This window comes from Eulemur rufifrons, chromosome 10 (genome assembly GCF_041146395.1).
Source record: "Eulemur rufifrons isolate Redbay chromosome 10, OSU_ERuf_1, whole genome shotgun sequence".
Classification (NCBI taxonomy): Eukaryota; Metazoa; Chordata; class Mammalia; order Primates; family Lemuridae; genus Eulemur; species Eulemur rufifrons.
This window is the reverse complement of record NC_090992.1, coordinates 7,572,134-7,590,806: the sequence shown is the minus strand read 5'-3', so window position 1 is coordinate 7,590,806 and position 18,673 is coordinate 7,572,134. Positions and strand designations below refer to the sequence as shown.

At 44.0% G+C, this 18,673-nt stretch overlaps 3 protein-coding genes across 5 annotated transcripts in view; all 3 read right to left on the bottom strand.

Annotated features, from left to right (window-relative positions):
* Positions 1-18,673, bottom strand: part of LOC138392916 (protocadherin gamma-C4) — a 141,357-nt gene that overhangs the window by 108,767 nt on the left and 13,917 nt on the right. Inside the window, exon 1 of one of the 3 annotated variants that reach the window (XM_069483784.1) lies at positions 10,649-13,220. The exons of the other annotated variants lie outside the window; for them this stretch is intronic. Within the exon in view, the coding sequence (XP_069339885.1) occupies positions 10,649-13,069 (2,421 nt within the window). The 5' untranslated portion in view covers positions 13,070-13,220. Of the gene's footprint in view, positions 1-10,648; positions 13,221-18,673 lie in introns of those variants that run through there. 3 annotated transcript variants of the gene reach the window in all.
* LOC138393260 (protocadherin gamma-A5-like) lies at positions 2,109-8,534 on the bottom strand. The gene is made up of 2 exons (XM_069484446.1): positions 6,111-8,534; positions 2,109-2,288 (listed from the first exon to the last, which is right to left on the bottom strand). The coding sequence occupies exons 1-2, from the start codon at positions 8,532-8,534 to the stop codon at positions 2,109-2,111; spliced, it is 2,604 nt and encodes an 867-aa protein (XP_069340547.1).
* LOC138393259 (protocadherin gamma-A4-like) lies at positions 15,158-17,701 on the bottom strand. The gene has a single exon (XM_069484445.1). The coding sequence runs from the start codon at positions 17,618-17,620 to the stop codon at positions 15,158-15,160; it is 2,463 nt and encodes an 820-aa protein (XP_069340546.1). The 5' UTR covers positions 17,621-17,701.

Sequence of the window (18,673 nt, the reverse complement as noted above, 5' to 3'; positions counted from 1 at the left end):
ACACTTTTAATCTCTAAATCAATGAATTGAAGCCTAATTATGTTTATGGGAGGAAAGGTTTGAAGAAACTCACTTGTTGCAAATTGCCTGAATTAGAAACCATTTTGGGATTGTCATTACCAGTACTTTCAAATCAAGAGCCTTCATCACATAAAAGATCTTGTGGTGTAGCATTTTCCAACATGTATTGAGAAATTTAAACTTTGAGGAATGTGAGGCAGCACACAGATTGTAGGAATAAGACAAAGTCCTTGCACTGCAGTTGGGGAGAACCACAGGTACAGTCGTGAAGCAGAGACCAGGTTGAAAGCAGCCCTCAGCGGTGACGGGGTTGGAGGAGCCATGCAAGCGCAGGGCAATCGCCTAATCACCGTGAAGAATAAGAGGACAGAGGTCAAGGCCAAGGTCACTACTAGGTGAAATTGCAGCTCTGCCTTGGGTTCAGAAGGCGCGTGGGATGGTCGTTCAAGTCAGGCTGTATCTCTTGCAAGCTACCCGCAAAGATTAGGTTCAGAGTGGTGGCGGCTGAAAGAGGCTGCTGTCCTTTGTCTCCCACCGTGACCAGCAAAAGTTGTCCAGCTGAATCCCCGTCGCTCAAGGCACACGTTGTGCACACCGTTGTCCGTGTGCAGCCCCAGGCTGAAAAACCCAGGCTTGCTGGCCCACAGCACATAGTAGGACAGCCAGGCATCATATCCCTGGTCCAGGGACACCGCCAGCACCTTGGTTACCAAGTAGCCCAGCTCTGTGGCATTTGGCACCATATCAAAGAGCGCCAAGCTGTTGGCCACCAGCGGAAGGTATACATCCATTGGCGCTGAACGCACGGAACCCAGATGGTGGGTCTGGAGTGTCAGCTTGAAGGTGAAGGCACACTGTGCAAACACCACCCTGCTCTGTGTGCTCACCAACACCTAGGAAGATTGAGCCCGCAGCTAGAGGTCCTTGGCCACGATGGTGTAGGAGATAAGGCCACTAGGCCCCAAGTTGGGATCCGAGGTGCTGACTTGCACAATGCAGGCGCCGGGTGGGTTTCTCTCAGCTACATGGGCCGTAGGAGACCTGGTGGAAAACTAGAACATTGTACTTGACATCAGTGATGTACAGGGTGATGCACATGCTGGAGGAGGGGACAGTTTGCCTTTGTCCATGACCATGATAGTGACATTGTACTCTGGGATCACCAACCCATGTGTTTTGTATCTTGAACTATTTCCTTTTAGTTGACAAAGGATTTCCTCATTAAATCCACAATCTGGGTCATGTGTTTTGATCAGGGCAACAGGAGTCCTCATCTCAGCATCTTGTATATGTTGAGATTCAGAAGCCAGAGTTATCTAGAGAGCATTGTCATTTTCATCCAGAATCTCTGTATTTTACAATATGTAGTGTGACGTCTGCCATCCATTGCTTCCACCCCAATTGTGTAGCTCTCTCTCTCTTCAAAGTCCAGTCCTCCACTAGTGGTGAGTTCCCCTGTTTAACTGTCCAGCTTGAATAGTTGTCTTACTGCCTTACCAATAATGACAAAGACTTAGATGATCTTGGCATTCACGTGCCCTCATGCAGGTCAGTAGCCATTACTCTTAATACCCAGAAGCTGGTGGGCAGGTTCTCTGGAACACTGACCCTGTACATGTTCTGGGTGAATAATGGGGGGGGGGTTATCATTTGTGTCTGCCACAATTATCCTTATCTGGGTGGTACAGCTACTGGAGGGCTAGCCCCCACCCATAGCCTTGAGGACCAGGTGGTGGCAAAGCTGCTCTTTCCTGTCCAGGGGGGCTTTCAGTACCAGCTCTGGGTACCTACTGCCATCTGGGTTCTCCCTCTGAATCAAAGAGAAGAGCAGTTCAGGGCTGAGGTAGTACTGCTGCAGCGAATTGACACCTGCATCAGGATCTTGGGCAGATTCCAGGGCAAAGGTGGCTCCAGTTGGCTGATATTCAGCTCACTGATATTTTGTCTAAAAGTCGGTGGGTTATCATTGACATCCTGGATCAGCACAGTTATATGAAAAACGTTTAAAGGCTTTTCAGCAACCATTTCGAATTCCAGAGCACACGTCAACTTCTTGCCACAAATCTGCTTTCAGTCTATACGATTGTTCACAAGTAAGTCCCCATTTTCGGGGGCTCATGGTAAAGAAATTCTTCTCTGCACTTAACCCGAAGATTCCGAGTAGGCAAATCCCATAGGCCAAGCCCCAGATCCTTGGCGAGATTCCCCACCAGCGGGCCCCTGGCCAGCTGCTCGAGAATAGCATAGTGGATCTGTTCTGAGAGGGCCTGCCAGAACAAAGACAGCAGGAAGAGAAAAGGCATTCGCCTCCACCCTGCTGCGCCCCTAGGTCCTAAAATGTTTCCCATCTCGCTCTCTGCACCTATGCCTTTCTAATTCGCAGGAGACGAGATCTCTAAACGATCCCAAGAGTTCTCTGAGCAGGAAAGGCTACTTTCTTGGTCTTGGAGTGTGAGTTCTCTGATGGGTATCGCCTCTGTAGGAAGCCAGAGAGAGAGTGCACTTTTCTCCCCAAGTTCCCAGTCTGCGGGCAATTTCGCTGCCGGGGGAGGAGCCAATACTTCGCTCGGAACTAGCCAACAGCGGCACCCCGCGCCTCTGCTGCGGAACTGCAGTAGTGGTGACTAAATCAGCGCCAAGTAAGTTGGTTAGGAGGAAATTCTACCGTATACTGATACTCATTCTTCCCATTTTACAAGGATTTCAAGACATTTTAAATATTTGCTATATCTTTAGGCCAGCTGTCATTTCTTTTAACTTGAACTTTATTCGTCCAAATCAAGTGCTTTTTACTTGTCAAAGGGCAGAGATAAACTCGCTCAAAATGTTTATGGCATCACATGCTTTGAGTTTCCGTTTTCATACAATGGTCATAACATTTTCCCCGTTTACCTTACTAGAATTGAGAACCAAATAAAATAATATACAGAGAAACATACAAATGAAAGATAGTGTTGGTGATGACAAAAGATGTGTAAAAATTTTTGATATATCAGCTTCATGTGTATTGTTATTCTACTCTATTTCCTTTTCTTCTAACTTATGAAAGTTATAAATCTCATAGCTTTTAGTTTCATTTTGTGTTTCACTTTCTTCTCTTATCTTTATCGTCTTCCCCCAAAAGGTTTGATAGGTAAGCAAGGAAATTGATTGTCCTTATAAAGCAGAAGTATAGTAAGAAACAAAATACTCTTTCTTTAGTTTCCAAGTGTCTAACTTTAATTGAATGAGTATGACTGAAAAACTATTCCATCAATGATATTTTCCCACACTACATTACAATTGTTCTCAATTGTACTGTTTCTTCCCAAGTAGCTTAACAATAGTGTTATTTGGATTTGGACAGTGAAGTGTGAGTTCTTAGAATTATATACCCCAAGGAAAGTAATCTATGTTGTTCTCTTTCTTTGGTCCCCAGATTACCGTCTGACCATCTCAACCTTTTGTTATTTACACTCTTCCCTTTCCAATAACATGCCAATTTCCATGCTTCTGACAGATGCCTTACTATTTTTTTTATTATTTAAGAATATTGTGGGAGTACAAACATTTTGGTTACAAGTAATGATTGCCTTGCCACAAATTAAAAAGCTTCTGCAGAGCCAAGGAAACTATCATTAGAGTGAATGGACAACCTACAGAATGGGAGAAAATATTTGCTTTCTCCCTATCCAATAAAGAGCTGATAACAAGAATCTATATAGAATTTAAGAAAATCAACAAGAAAAAAAATCAAACAACCCATCAATAAATGGGCAAAGGACATGAACAGAAACTTTTCAAAAGAAGACAGAATAATGGCCAGCAAACATAAAAAATGCCTTAGTATTTTAATTACATTTCCAAACTAGAAAATCTTCATAAAGAAATTATCTTTAACCTCCATAATATATTGCCAGGTGTGTAGCAAATCAAACTCACCCTGTAGTAGAAAAGCATTAGAGCATCTTAAACTGTTCATTGTATCCAGAATTCTAGAGAGCCACTCATTGGCGTCTTTACTTTATGCAAACATAAAAAGCATTACTGACTCAAGACTTTGCTCCCAAAGATGCCCAAGCAAGTGCCTTTCCACAACTGTATAAACACTTCGATTAGTATAGGAAAATTATCTTTCAGAGAACATATAAAACTAAAGATTCAAATATTTAAAAGAGTATATAGTATATGGTGTGGATCAAGCATTTTATAATGTAAAGTCTATTGGTAGTTTATAGAGGGATAAAAGATATGTCTCCATTGCATAAAAAGTTAACTCAGAGGATACTTAACTAAATCTCTAACGTTTTCTTTAAAGAAATGGAAATGTAAGTTTTCACATAAGAGTGAATAATGTCAGCACCTATCATACAGATTCTCTTGTTACTCTTTGGATGCATTCACGCACTATTTAGTGAATCTGCACATTTTACGTGGAGGCCAGAATTGTGAATATATACATTTAATTGGATGCCCTTTAAATAATTGTTTAAAAAATAAAAATCAAGTTGTCTTAAGTTCCTTAATGTGTCAATAAACCTTTCATGTGGTTCAGTAATGTAGCTTACTATCCCATAAATAATATTCTATCATCATTTCCAGCATATATCCATTATTTGCAGCTGACATTAAAGGCGTTAAAAGTACAACATTTGGGAGATTAAAAATATTTTAAGAAGAAAATCATCTGGCCAGGCGCGGTGGCTCACGCCTGTAATCCTAGCACTCTGGGAGGCCGAGGTGGGCGGATCGTTTGAGCTCAGGAGTTCGAGACCAGCCTGAGCAAGAGCGAGACCCCATCTCTACTAAAAATAGAAAGAAATTATATGGACAGCTAAAAATATATATAGAAAAAATTAGCTGGGCATGGTGGTGCATGCCTGTAGTCCCAGCTACTCGGGAGGCTGAGACAGGAGGATTGCTTGAGCTCAGGAGTTTGAGGTTGCTGTGAGCTAGGCTGACGCCACGGCACTCACTCTAGCCTGGGCAACAGAGTGAGACTCTGTCTCAAAAAAAAAAAAAAAAAAAAAAAAAAAGAAGAAAATCATCTTCAGCAAATCACATGCAGAAAATAAAGTAGTTCTTTCATTACCCAACACATGCTACTGGAATTTGAGACTCATAGAATGGCATTTCATTAGGAAAAATCTATTAATTTAAGGTGAGCACATCCATCAGAAATGAATTTTAAAATTTCAAACAGTTCCTAAGTTGAATTCATTTTGAAAATACAAACCTTAGACTCTAGTAATAAAGCAGAATTGTACTTACACTTGAATAAATGCAAACATTTCAGTAGGTATTGATTCTAATAAGTGAAGGGACTACTTGTAACCAGAAGATGCTAGGTGAATGGCATATTGATGTTTATTGAATGCAGAAGTATCTAACTCTTTGGAGACTTTAAACTCCAAAGAGTTTAAACTTTATATCACAGAATAAAGCTGAATTCTAAGGTTCCTTCCCACTGATTTCTTCTCTCAATAAGTCCACATATCCAATAATTACATGGTTAAGTTCAAACTTTCCAGATTTCAGAATGCTGCACACATCATATTCATCACTATAAAATTAACCTTTTTTTCTGATATTGATCTAGCAAAAATTTTCTGTACTCTTCTACTGGCTTAAATTATTTCCTTATGCAAACGTCAGTTTTACTAAAATATCAATCCTATACAATATCCTTTCCAAAACACATTCACTAATGGTGTCTAAGTAAATATTCAAAAGAGAACAATATATCTAATAATTTGAAGTAATAAACCGAATCTTCTATTAATAGACTAGCAGTTCCAATATAACAAAATCTTGAGTAAAAGGATTATGTTTAACCACTTTCTTTTAAAATATTTAATATTCACTTAAGTCTACAGATATCACTAGATTTTCTAAAATATCCCCATATTCACAAAAGAAGACATTAAACCCAAAATATAATTTGAAAACAAATGGAGAAAGCATCAATTATCAAATAAAATTAAACTAATCTCCAATAGAGCAAATACTGATTATTTATAAAATTAGCTGATTTGAATATGTCAGAAAAATAAATAAGAAAACAAATGAAGAAAATGCTCTAGTCATCCTTATTGAAAAAGAAAACTAACCTGAACAACTCCCGGTTCTTTTTTGCTTGCATTTACCTTATCAGATATCAGAAGAGGGTCACTTTTTTCACAATTTTCTTCACTAATGAGCGTGTCCGCATAGTTGGGCTGGGGGAAGATCAAGTGACTCTTCCTAGAGTCAGCGGTGAGGGAGACCTCATGGGAATAGGTCTGCAGGAAAGCCCGCACCCCGTCCACACCCACAACGTGCGAGACAGGTAGGCCTGCCAATCCATCTCCTGAAGCCTGAAGCAGGCGTGATTTGTGCCAGCGCCACAGCCTGAGTGCCAGCAACACAATGACAAAGGCAAGAAAGATGCAGGATACCGAAGCCACTGCCACCACCAGGTACAGTGTGAGGCCTGAATCATAGGGATCAGCAGCAGTCTTGATGCTGCCCAGGTCGGCCAGGACTTCAGGGATACTGTCAGCCACGGCCACAGTGAGTGTGACAGTGGCTGAAAGAGGGGGCTGGCCATGGTCCTGGACCGCCACCACAAGGCTCTGTTTGAGCGCATCTCTGTCCAGTAGGGCCCTCGCTGTGCGCACCTCACCTGTGTGCAGCCCCACTGAGAAGAGCCCTGGCTCACTGGCCTTGAGAAGGCGGTAGGACAGCCAGGCATTCTGGCCTGAGTCTCTGTCCACTGCCACCACCTTGGTCACCAAGTAGCCAGGTTCTGCAGAGCGTGGTGCCAGCTCCACACCCATAGAACCATCGGTAGGAAGGGCAGGGTACAAGATCTCAGGTACATTGTCATTCTGGTCCAGCACAAACAGACTCAGTGACACGTTGCTGCTTAGCGGCGGGTTCCCGCTGTCGCTGGCTGTCACCCACATCTGCAGGTCTCTCAACTGCTCATAGTCAAAGGATTGGAGAGCATATAAGACGCCGGTGTCAGAGTTAATGGACACATAGGAGGATAGAGGAACTCCCTGAAATGTGTCTCTGACCAGGGAGTAAGTAACCCGAGCATTGTCACCACTATCAGGGTCGAGGGCAGTCATGGAGAAGATAGAGACGCCTCTGGGGTTGTTTTCTGGGAGGGAGGTGGAGTAGGAGGCATGAAAGAAGGCAGGTGGATTGTCATTGACATCTGCTACTTTCAGGAAGATGTGGTTTTCTGTAGATAGGGGTGGGGTTCCATGGTCAATGACGGTTATGGTGATATTATATTCTGAAATCTCTTCTCTGTCCAGGGCTTTTGTTGTTAATAGGTGATAGTAATTATCAACTGACTTTTCTAATTTAAAAGGCAGGTTCCTGGGAATAGAACATGCAATCTCACCATTTTCTCCAGAATCACCATCGTGTACACTAAACAGTGCAATTACAGTTCCGGGAAGACAGTCTTCAGAGAGAGAACTGGTGAGAGAGGTGAGGATCACTTTGGGGGCATTGTCATTCACATCCTGTACTGAGACCAACACCTTAGCACTGGCAAGAAGAGCGCCTCCATCCTGAGCTACCACTTCCATGAGGTAGAATCTGGACTCTTCATAGTCCAGTGATTGCATAGTTGAGATTTCCCCCAGGTTGGAATCGAGTTGAAAAGTCTCTGAAATTTTGTCGTCTTCATTGCGAAAAGAGTAGGTCACTTTCCCGTTTATTCCCTCGTCTGGATCCGTGGCGGTTAGCGTGAGCAGCTGAGTGCCTACAGGTATGTTCTCTGGGACGCTCACTCTGTATTCGGATTGAGTGAACAGGGGCGCGTTATCGTTTGCGTCGAGAACCATCACACGGATGTGCGTGGTGCCAGAGAGTACCGGGTCTCCGCCATCTAAAGCTGTGAGGAGGAGGTCGTGAACAGCCTCTTTCTCTCGGTCCAGGGGCTGATCCAACACCAGCTCCGGGTACTTTTGTCCATCAGTTCCGCTTATCACATCCAGAGAGAAGTGTAGATTGGAGCTGAGCTGGTAACTCTGGAGGGAGTTCACACCCACATCCGCGTCCCGCGCGAAGGGAAGCACTAGCCGCGTCCCCACAGCCGCATTTTCATTAACTTTAACTTTTAATTCTTCATCCCGGAATCGCGGGAAGTTATCATTAATGTCGATTATTTCTACTTCTACTCCATAAATTTTCATTTTATTCTCAACCAAGACGTTAAAACTCACAAGACACCGCGCGCTCTGAGCGCAGAGCTCCTCCCGGTCTATCCTGTCCGCGGTAACCAAGCTGCCGCTTTGGGGTTTCAGAGAGAAAAGCTGTGTCCTACCTTTGGTGACAACCCGAACTCCCCGCTCCACCAGCTCCTCGGGCTCCAGCCCCAAGTCCTTGGCGATGTTGCCCACGAAGGAGCCTTTCTCCAGCTCCTCGGGCACCGAGTAGCGGATCTGCCCGGTTCCTGTCTCACACAGCGTCCCCAGGAGCGTGAAGAGCAGCAGCAGCTCTCCGCAGCGCCAGCGCCTCGGCGGATCCGTCATGCCTTCTCTCTGCCCGGTTGTCTCCTAGTCCTGGTTCAGCCTGGCTGTTTCCTTATTTTTCTAAAGCCGCTGGGTATATATTCCCTGACGAAAATGAGAGCGGGACGCGGATGGTTGGTTTTTCCCGAGAGCCTGTCTGATCTGTAAGGTAGGAGCAGAGAGTCGGCTCGCCTCTGCGACAGCTTCTTTCCCACTTGGGTGAACAGCGACGCTCAGAGTCCTAACCAGTTACTACACCAATTCTATTTTGATTTCTTGTAAGTTCAATTATATGTTTGTTTCTAATAATTTTGCCATATCCTTATTGTATTGCCGCGTGACATTGTTTATAATAAATAGTTAATTAAGCTTTAATTCTGAATAGCAAAGGCTTCCACAAACCCCTGAAATCAATATAATTATTAGATTCATTTTACTTCCTTAGAAAAGTTTTATTTAATGTGCCATTGAGCCTGTGTCCTTTATTTATCTCTTATCTATATTTTGTCCATTAAATTAGGACATTCAGGCCGGACGTAGTGGCTCACGCCTGTAATCCTAGCACTCTGGGAGGCCGAGGTGGGCGGATCGTTTGAGCTCAGGAGTTCGAGACCAGCCTGAGCAAGAGCGAGACCCCATCTCTACTAAAAATAGAAAGAAATTATATGGACAGCTAAAAATATATATAGAAAAAATTAGCCGGGCATGGTGGTGCATGCCTGTAGTCCCAGCTACTCGGGAGGCTGAGACAGGAGGATTGCTTGAGCTCAGGAGTTTGAGGTTGCTGTGAGCTAGGCTGACGCCACGGCACTCACTCTAGCCTGGGCAACAGAGTGAGACTCTGTCTCAAAAAAAAAAAAAATAAATAAAAAATAAATTAGGACATTCAAATTCTTAACTTTGTAGGATTCAGGATTTCATCTTTTTATTAGGATACATTTTTGAAACCATGCTTATTTGTACATAAGAATGCCAAGGAAACAAATTCAGCTCTCAATGCACCTTTCCAAAAAGGCCTATTGATTGACGCAAGTTACGTTAGCTGTCATAAGCAGAAAGAACAAAGGTCTTAGTTGCTTGTGAGGTCTCTGAGAAAGTATTTGCACTGTTTCATACTAAGAGTTTGAGTTGGGTTAACCATGCATTATTTATGTTTTCCTAAATATTCAAATAATTGCAGTCAGATATTTTACAGTGATGGGCTCCTGGTGATAGTCAGTATAGGGACTGTGGAGGACAGGGCTTTAGATCATCATCCATGCAGGAAAGCATGCCCAGCAAGCAGCAGTGAGTGCCCTTTCTATGTTGAGACAGATATTTAACGTTATTACTTTTATGTGGTAACAGAAAACAAAAAACCTCATGACTGAAAAAAATGGACATTTGAGTGAGTACAAGAGAAGCAACTTTACTTAGAAACCTTCATAGAAAACTAAGAAAATGAATATATTCTATAATTAGGCAATTCAAAACCATAAAGTTTTAAGCAATATTTGGTAGAAAATGATGTGACTATGTTGCAAAGTTTTTCTCAATGTGCAAATTTTCTCAAGAGCAATTTGTTAATATGTATGTTAGAACTCAGACTGCAAACATTGCCCAACTTTTAAAATAGTTCTGGGATCCCAAGGTGTTTAGCTTGTAAAAATACTGAAAGTGTTGGTCTTGAAGTTGGAACAATGTCCTATCCAAGCACTGTGGTTAAACAAACATGACATTGGTTAAAACTCTTCCTTTCTTTGGTTCCCAATTTCTACAAACTAGTAAGATGAAGACACTCTTTACTCTCCAGTACTGTGATTCTAAGAGGAAGTAAAATTTGAGTAATAAAGATCCTGAAGGTGAAAGAAATTCCTTAAAGTCCCAATAGTAACAAACCTCCAGAGGGAAGGAATGTAAAGATAAGAAAAAAGAAGTACAGTATGGTATTTCATGTGGTAAAGGCCTGTAATTATGAACAAATCACTCTCACACTTCAGATAGAAAACTCATATTTAAGATTTGGTTAGATGAGATTAAGGTAATTAAAGCAGAACACTGCCCAAACCTGACTCACGAGACAACACATTATGCAACGGAGCCTCCTACCCAAGTTAGGTGATTGGTGAAAATAAATGAATTGAATTAAAACTCACCTTTAAAATAGTATTGGAGGCAAATGGAACCCCAGTGTCTTCATGATTTGTACTTGGTCCCCAAGAGGCATGGTCACAGAGGAGATCCTGAGGGGGAGCCATTTCCGGAGTCACGTTGAGAAAATTGAACTCTGTCTTAGCTGATTGTGAGGCAACGCACAGATTGTAGGCATAGGGCAATGTTCCCTCACTGTAATTGGGGAGAACCCCAGGTCCAGACTTGGAGCTGAGACCAGGCTGAAAGCAGCCCCAGGTGGCTGAACTGGAAGAGCGTCGCAGGCGCAGAGCAATGGCAAGAATCACCGCCAGGAGGAAGAGAACCGAGATCAAGGCCAAGGCCACTACCAGGTAAAACTGCAGCTCAGCTTGGGGATCAGAGGGTGCAGGGTGGTCGCTGAGATTGGGCAGTACCTCTTGCAGACTATCTGCGAAGACCAGGTGCAGCGTGGCGGTGGCGGAGAGGGGCGGCTGTCCACTGTCACGCACAGCAACCAGCAGGCGATGTCGGACAGCGTCCCTGTCGCCCAAGGCACGTGCCGTGCGCACTTCGCCAGTGCGCAGCCCCAGGCTGAAGAGCCCGGGCTCACTGGCCTGCAGCACGTGGTAGGACAGCCAGGCATTGTGTCCTGAGTCGGCGTCCACCGCCACCACCTTGGTGACCAAGTAGCCAGGCTCCGCAGCACGCGGCACCATATCGAAGAGTGCCGAGCCATCTGGCTCCAGGGCCGGGTACAGCACCCGCGGTGCATTGTCGTTGCGGTCACCCACCAACACACGCAGACTCACGTTGGCGCTGAGCGCGGGCGAGCCCTGGTCACGGGCCTGCAGCGTCAGCTCGAAGGCGCGACGCTGCTCGTGGTCGAAAGCACGCTGTGCAAACACCACCCCGCTCTGCGCGCTCACTGACACATAGGACAATAGCTCCTGTGGCCCCAAGTCGCTAGCCACGATGGAGTAGGAGACGCTGCCATTGGGTCCTAAATCTGGGTCGGAGGCGCTGACTTGAGCAATCGAAGCTCCTGGAGGGTTGTTCTCTGCCACGTGGACCAAGTACGAACTCTGGTGGAAAACTGGGGCATTATCATTGATGTCAGAGATGAACAGAGTGATGCTTATGCTGGAGGAGAGAGGTGGCTTGCCCCTGTCAGTGGCTGTGATGGTGACATTGTATTCTGGGATCTCCTCCCGATCCAGAGCCCTGTCTGTCACTAGCTTGTAATAGTTCTTTGAGGAAGACTTCAATACAAACTTGGTGTTTCCCAAGATGCGGCAGTAAACTTCTCCATTTTCTCCAGAGTCTCTGTCTCTTGTTTTTATCAAAGCTATCACTGTTCCTGGAGGTGAATCCTCTGGTAGGGGAGTAAATACTGAAGTCACAGTCACTTCTGGTGCACAATCATTCTCATCAAGAATCTCGATTTGAATACTGCAATGGGCCGCTAGATCTCCAGGATCTTTTGCTTCTACACTCAGAATGTAACTATTAGCAACTTCAAAATCCAAAGCATTTTTTGTTGTGATTTCTCCTGTTATTTTATCTAAATTGAAAAGGTGTCCCACTTGTTCGTCCACATTATGAAAGGAGTAGGTGATCTCCGCGTTGGATCCCTCGTCCAGGTCGGTGGCCGTCACTCGAAGCACAGAGAAACCTGGGGGCACGTCCTCCCGCAGGGTGACCCTGTACACATCATGGCTGAACACTGGAGGGTTATCATTGGCATCGGTGACTTGGATTCGTATTTGCGTGGTTCCACTTTGAGGTGGGTCCCCACCGTCCACAGCTGTGAGGACTAATTGATGGAAATCATGTTCTTCTCTGTCCAGAGAATGTTTCAGAATCAACTCAGGGTATTTACGTCCATCTGGAGTCTGTTTCTCGGCGAGATCAAAGTACTCATTGTCATTAAGGTGGTATCTTTGCAGTGAATTAGGACCAACATCTGAATCCAGGGCTGGATCTAGTGGAAATGTTGTACCTGCCTTAGTGGATTCCCCAATTTTTAAATCAATTTTATTCTGTTTGAATAGCGGAGTGTTGTCATTTATATCCTGCACAGTTACTGCTACATGGAAAATATTTAGTGGGTTTTCAGCGACAGTATCGAAATCCAGAATACACAGAGGCTGCTTCCCGCAAATCTGCTCTCTGTCTATTCTGTCACCCACAAGTAAGTCCCCGCTCTTTGGGTTTACAGTGAAGTATTCTTTCTCCGCGCTAACCCGCAGCTTCCGGACCGGCAAGTCCGGGACAGCGAGCCCCAGATCCTTAGCGAGGTTTCCCACCACCGAGTTCTTGGCCAGCTCCTCGGGAATTGCATAGCGGATCTGGTCTGGGAGGGCCCCGCGGAACAAAGACAGCGCGAAGGGCAACAGTACCTGCAGCCAGGGCGCCGCCCAGCACCTCCGCGCGCGCCGCCTCATCCTCTATCTCCCTCCGCTCTGCCCCGCTCCTTTGCCAGTAGGAAAAATAAACCCTCCGTGGGTGGCAGAATCCCGGCTAGGGTCGCTTTCCCTGCTTTTCTTTTCTGATCCGAATCTGTACTGGTCTCCTCTGTGTGGTTAGTTTGAGCAGGAAGTTACCTTCTAAGAGCCTCCCAAATGCGTCTCTGATATTTTCTCTCAGTTCTTTTGACCTACAGCGACGCCCAGAGGTTTTCTTAGGCAACTGCACCAATGGCTTGTAAATGTTTGCAAAGAACTGTTTTTTCTTTCTTTTTTTTTTTGATTTATAAAGAATGTTTGTTTGTTTTAAAGTAATTAACATATTAAAATTATCCCAGATTCACAGGTTCGCCCTCTCATCCCTGCTTTCGATAACATTTCTCCCATTAGAAGTAAGTTTTGCTTCTGGTGTATCCTCCCAGACATATGTTTTGTAGAGTGTAGCAGATTTTTACAAATGTTCTTCCCCGCTTTTCTACCCAAATATAAGCATACAATATACCATGTTCTGCACCTTGATTTTTTTCATTCATTATGTCTTGAAGATAGTTTCATATCAGCAGTTGGGACTACCGGTGCTTGCCACTGCCCTGGCCAAGTTTTCCATTTATTACTTATAGCTACATAGTAGTCCATCATAGGGATATAGTATAATAATTTGTTTAATCAGAAATATTATTTTCTAAGAGAAACCTAGTTACTATTCAAACAAAAACATATTTCCCATGTGATATTAGGTAAATTATTGCTTTCCTAGGCATTAAAACATGTACCACTCTGATTCTGGAATGTATTCCTAACACCATCTGAATATATTTGACCCAGGGTCAGGCCAACTGAACATTTCCAAATTATACTTTAGGGCTTCAGTATTTTAAATAATCTCTCCTCAGATATGAGTTATCTCTCAATGTTCACTTGTTATTTCCTCTTTCCTCCCCACAAGCTGGCTAATTGTATCATGTCATAGTCCAGTTTACTATGTATTACACCACAACTTCCTATGAATACAAAACAATGTAGAAACTAAAACTCTCCTTCTTAAGTTGAATGAAGGCATAGCCCACAATCTATTGCTACAACTTCCAGTTATCAAAATACACTAATTTGTGTAGCCATTGGCATTCATGAATTCTGAATTAATTCACAGAACTGAATGAAGGCCAACAAACAATAGTGCTGCATAGTCCTTACAAATAAAATATTTTCTCCCATGTCACATCATCCCAGAGTCACACAATAACAGCTATATGAATGCAATTTGCAGGGACAGGGATGAAGCCAGTTTACTAAGTAGCATGAATCATATCAGTACAGAATCCAAGTTATCCAATCTTTGTAAGAGGCTAACATGATAAAAAATGGAAAGACTTCAAAAGGTTTTTTTAGAAATCAAGAAGGGTCTTAAAAGTGATGACAAACCAGGCAATTTAGAAATTATTAAAATTACTCATATGATTTACTTAAATATAAGTGAAATAAAATGGGCAATATTTTGATAATCATAGAAGTGCACTGAAGGAATCACATATAGTCATTGTTGGTGCATCTCAGAACAGCAACAAAATATTTGAGATATACTGGTCAATTGAGACAATATCCCTGTTAAAGTTATATCAAAAGTTAAACATGTTCCCCACAATCCATAAATCACTATTGTCTAATTATAATGGAAACATCATTTCAAGGAAAGAAAATTAAACTTCAAGCAAAACATGATAGAGTGGGAAAAAAGGGAATTTAAAAATACTGAGTCCAGATTCAACAACAGTTTCATGAGAAAATGCTATAAATATAAATTTACACAATTGCCTTCTATTTCACAGTTCTAATCCATTCTTTCAGTAATGCCTAAAGGAAAATGACATTGCAAAAAGTGAGGTAGTCGAGGGATAAAACTAAGAAATTTCTGCTGAAACTACAACTGAATAAAGACTAAAATTATAAGTAATAAACAAATAACTTTTTGCATAGGAGTTAGTTATTGATCATTATTGACCCTAGAAGTATTTTTATTTGATATATTACATCTCTTATATAATTGGAAACATTTACAAGGCTCTTTGCCTATGTTTCAGTGTAGCAAGAATGATTATATGATTGGCTCACCTGAAGAAAATTAGCGTCTCCTTTTGTTTCAAGTAAATCCTGAGTTATCAGAAGAGGCTCACTTTTTTCACAGCTCTCTTGGCTGATCAGCGTGTCTGCATAGTTGGGCTGGGGGAAGATCAGTTGACTATTCCTGGAGTCAGCAGTGAGGCAGACCTCATGGGAATAGGTCTGCAGGAAAGCCCGCACCCCATCCACACCCACAACGTGCGAGACAGGTAGGCCTGCCAATCCATCTCCTGAAGCCTGAAGCAGGCGTGACTTCTGCCAGCGCCGCAGCCTGAGCGCCAGCAACACAATGACGAAGGCGAGGAAGATGCAGGATACTGAAGCCACTGCCACCACCAGGTACAGCGTGAGGCCTGAATCATAGCGATCAGCAGCGGTCTTGATGCTGCCCAGGTCGGCCAGGACTTCAGGGATACTGTCAGCCACCACCACAGTGAGTGTGACAGTGGCTGAGAGAAGGGGCTGGCCATGATCCTGGACACCCACCACGAGGCTCTGTTTGAGTGCATCTCTGTCCAGCAGGGCCCTTGCTGTGCGCACCTCACCTGTGTGCAGACCCACGGAGAAGAGCCCTGGCTCGCTGGCTTTGAGCAGGCGATAGGACAGCCAGGCATTCTGGCCTGAGTCTCTGTCCACCGCCACTACCTTGGTCACTAGGTAGCCAGGCTCTGCAGAGCGGGGCGCCAGCTCCACACCAGTGGAACCATCAGTGGGGAGGGCAGGGTACAGGATCTCAGGGGAGTTGTCATTTTGGTCAAGTATGAACAGGCTCAGTGACACATTGCTGCTGAGCGGAGGGTTCCCGCTGTCACTGGCTGTCACTTGTAGCTGCAGGTCTCTAAACTGCTCATAGTCAAAGGAGTGCAGTGCATACAAGACACCAGTGTTGGAGTTGATGGAGATGTAGGAGGACAGCGGCACACCCTGGAAAGTATCTTCAGCCAGGGAGTAGGAGATTCGGGCGTTCTCACCACTGTCGGGATCCTGGGCTGTAATGGATAAAATGGAGGTTCCTCTGGCATTGTTTTCTGGAATGTAGGCAGAGTAGGAGGCTTGAGGGAAAATGGGTGGGTTGTCATTGATGTCTCCCACCTGTAACGAGATGTGAGTCTCTGTAGACAGTGGTGGAGTTCCCTGGTCAGTGGCAGTTATCGTGATGTTATATTCTGAGACTTCTTCTCTGTCCAGAGTTCTGCGTGTCAACAACCGATGATAATTTCCATAGGTCTTTTCAAGTGTGAATGGCAGATTATCTGGAATAGAACATGTGATGAGACCATTCTCTCCTGAGTCACTATCTTGCACATTGAAAAGTGCAATTACTGTCCCTGGGGGAGAAGTTTCTTGGATTGAGCTGGTGAGAGATGTAACTGTGATTTCTGGAGTGTTGTCATTTACATCCAGAACTGTCACCAGTACTTTACTTCTGGCTCGGAGACCAGGTCCATCATGGGCTTCTACATCTATGTCATAGAATCCAGAGTCCTCATAATCTAGATCCTCCAATATTGTTATGTCCCCACTCAGAGAATTCAACTGGAATAGCTGGGATATTTTGTCTCCTACTTTCCGGAAAGAATATGTCACTTCTCCATTGGCTCCTTCATCTGGATCGGTGGCTTTTACAGTGAGTAGCCGGCTGCCCACGGGCACGTTCTCACGAACACTTATGTGATACTCGGGCTGAGTGAATACCGGAGCATTATCATTGATGTCCATAAGCGTTATGTGAATTCTGGCAGTGCCAGAGCGAACTGGGTCGCCACTGTCGAAGGCGGTGAGAACCAGGTGGTGAACTGCCTCTTCCTCGCGATCTAGGGTGCGCTCCAGCACCAGCTCCGGGTACTTAATCCCATCGGTTCCGATTTGCACGTCCAGGGAGAAGTGACCATTTGGGCTGAGCTTATAACCCTGCAGGGAATTTACACCTATATCCAGATCAAAAGCTTCAGGAAGAGGAAATCTTGTCCCAGGATTTTCATTTTCAGCCACTTTTATTTCTCTCTGCTCTGTTCCAAAGGTGGGCGCGTTATCATTAACATCGATTATTTCCACTTCTACTGCAAAAATCTTTACTTTATCCTCTAGGAGAATCTCCAGGTTTGCCATACACTTTGGAGATCTGTCACAGAGCTCCTCCCGGTCTATCCTGCCCGCGGTGACCAAGCTGCCGCTTCGTGGGTTCAGAGCAAAGAGCTGGGTCCTACCTCTGGAGACGATGCGGACGCCGCGCTCCGCCAGCTCTCGGGGCTCCAGCCCCAGGTCCTTGGCGATGTTGCCCACCGCAGAGCCTTTCTCCAGCTCCTCGGGCACCGAGTAGCGGATCTGTTCAGCCTGGATTTCCCAAAAGGCCCCCAGGAGAAGGCAGATCTTGACCAGCCGGCTGCAGTCTGGGCGATAAGGAGCCGCCATCACAGCCCCGCCACGAAAGAGCGTGCGCTTCGGTTTTCCTTCTGTGATGCCCTGAGGAGCCCTAGGATCTTCGTAGTCCAAAATAAACTGCTTTTAAACTGCTTTCATCGCTGGGTGTTGGAGCTCTTGGGGTCCAGGTAGAAGCTTTCGTAAAGCCCCGGAACAAGTGCTTTGTGCTGCAGAAATCTTGTGGTTCGGATTACATTTCTGCTTGTCTTTTTTTCGCCCTATTGGTGAACAGCGACACCCAGAGTCCAAACCTGCTACTGCAATTTATTCTCACTATATAAAGTATCACTTTTATACACCTGCTACTGCAATTTATTCTCAATATATAAAGTATCACTTTTATACATCCTTTCAATTTTTAATCCTATTTCTCCCAAGAGAATAAAAGTCAAATTCCTATTGTTTGATTTGCAATGAAAATCCCAGAATGACCCAAAGCTTCCTGTACAATAAATTATATAAAGTTATTTATTTTCTCAGAGAAAATAACATGATTTTTAATTTTTTTTTGCTAAGAGTGTTTCTACCTCTTTTCAGTTTTTGGACTATTCGTCCACATATCCTATTCTCAGTACAGTGTATTGTGTGAGGGACATATTTATCCTTCTTAAAAACAAGGGCATACTTGAAGAATGGAGGAAAGATATAGTTGAAAAGACAGTGAACTGGAAGCTTGGAGGTCTGGCTTTAGTCCCAACTTATGCATAAACAAGTTTACTCACATGTGTTGACCCTTTAGAACCCAGAGTAGCTTTTCATTCCCTTGCAAGAAAGTACCTACGCTTAAGAGATAGTCTTACCGTGGTGCAAATGGGATTGACAAATATAATAGGTTTGGGAACAGAATTTGCTCATTAATTTTTATACAGTAGATTCTAGGCCACAAGTTATGCCTGTGACTATCTTGCTCACAGTGAGTACTCAATCTTTAGAATGGTACCTTTCATAGAGTAGGCACTCAACAAATATTTTTTCAATGTTTCATAAATGAGTTATCAATGCAAATGAAAAGCTGAATACTATAGGTAAATAACTCTTATCTTA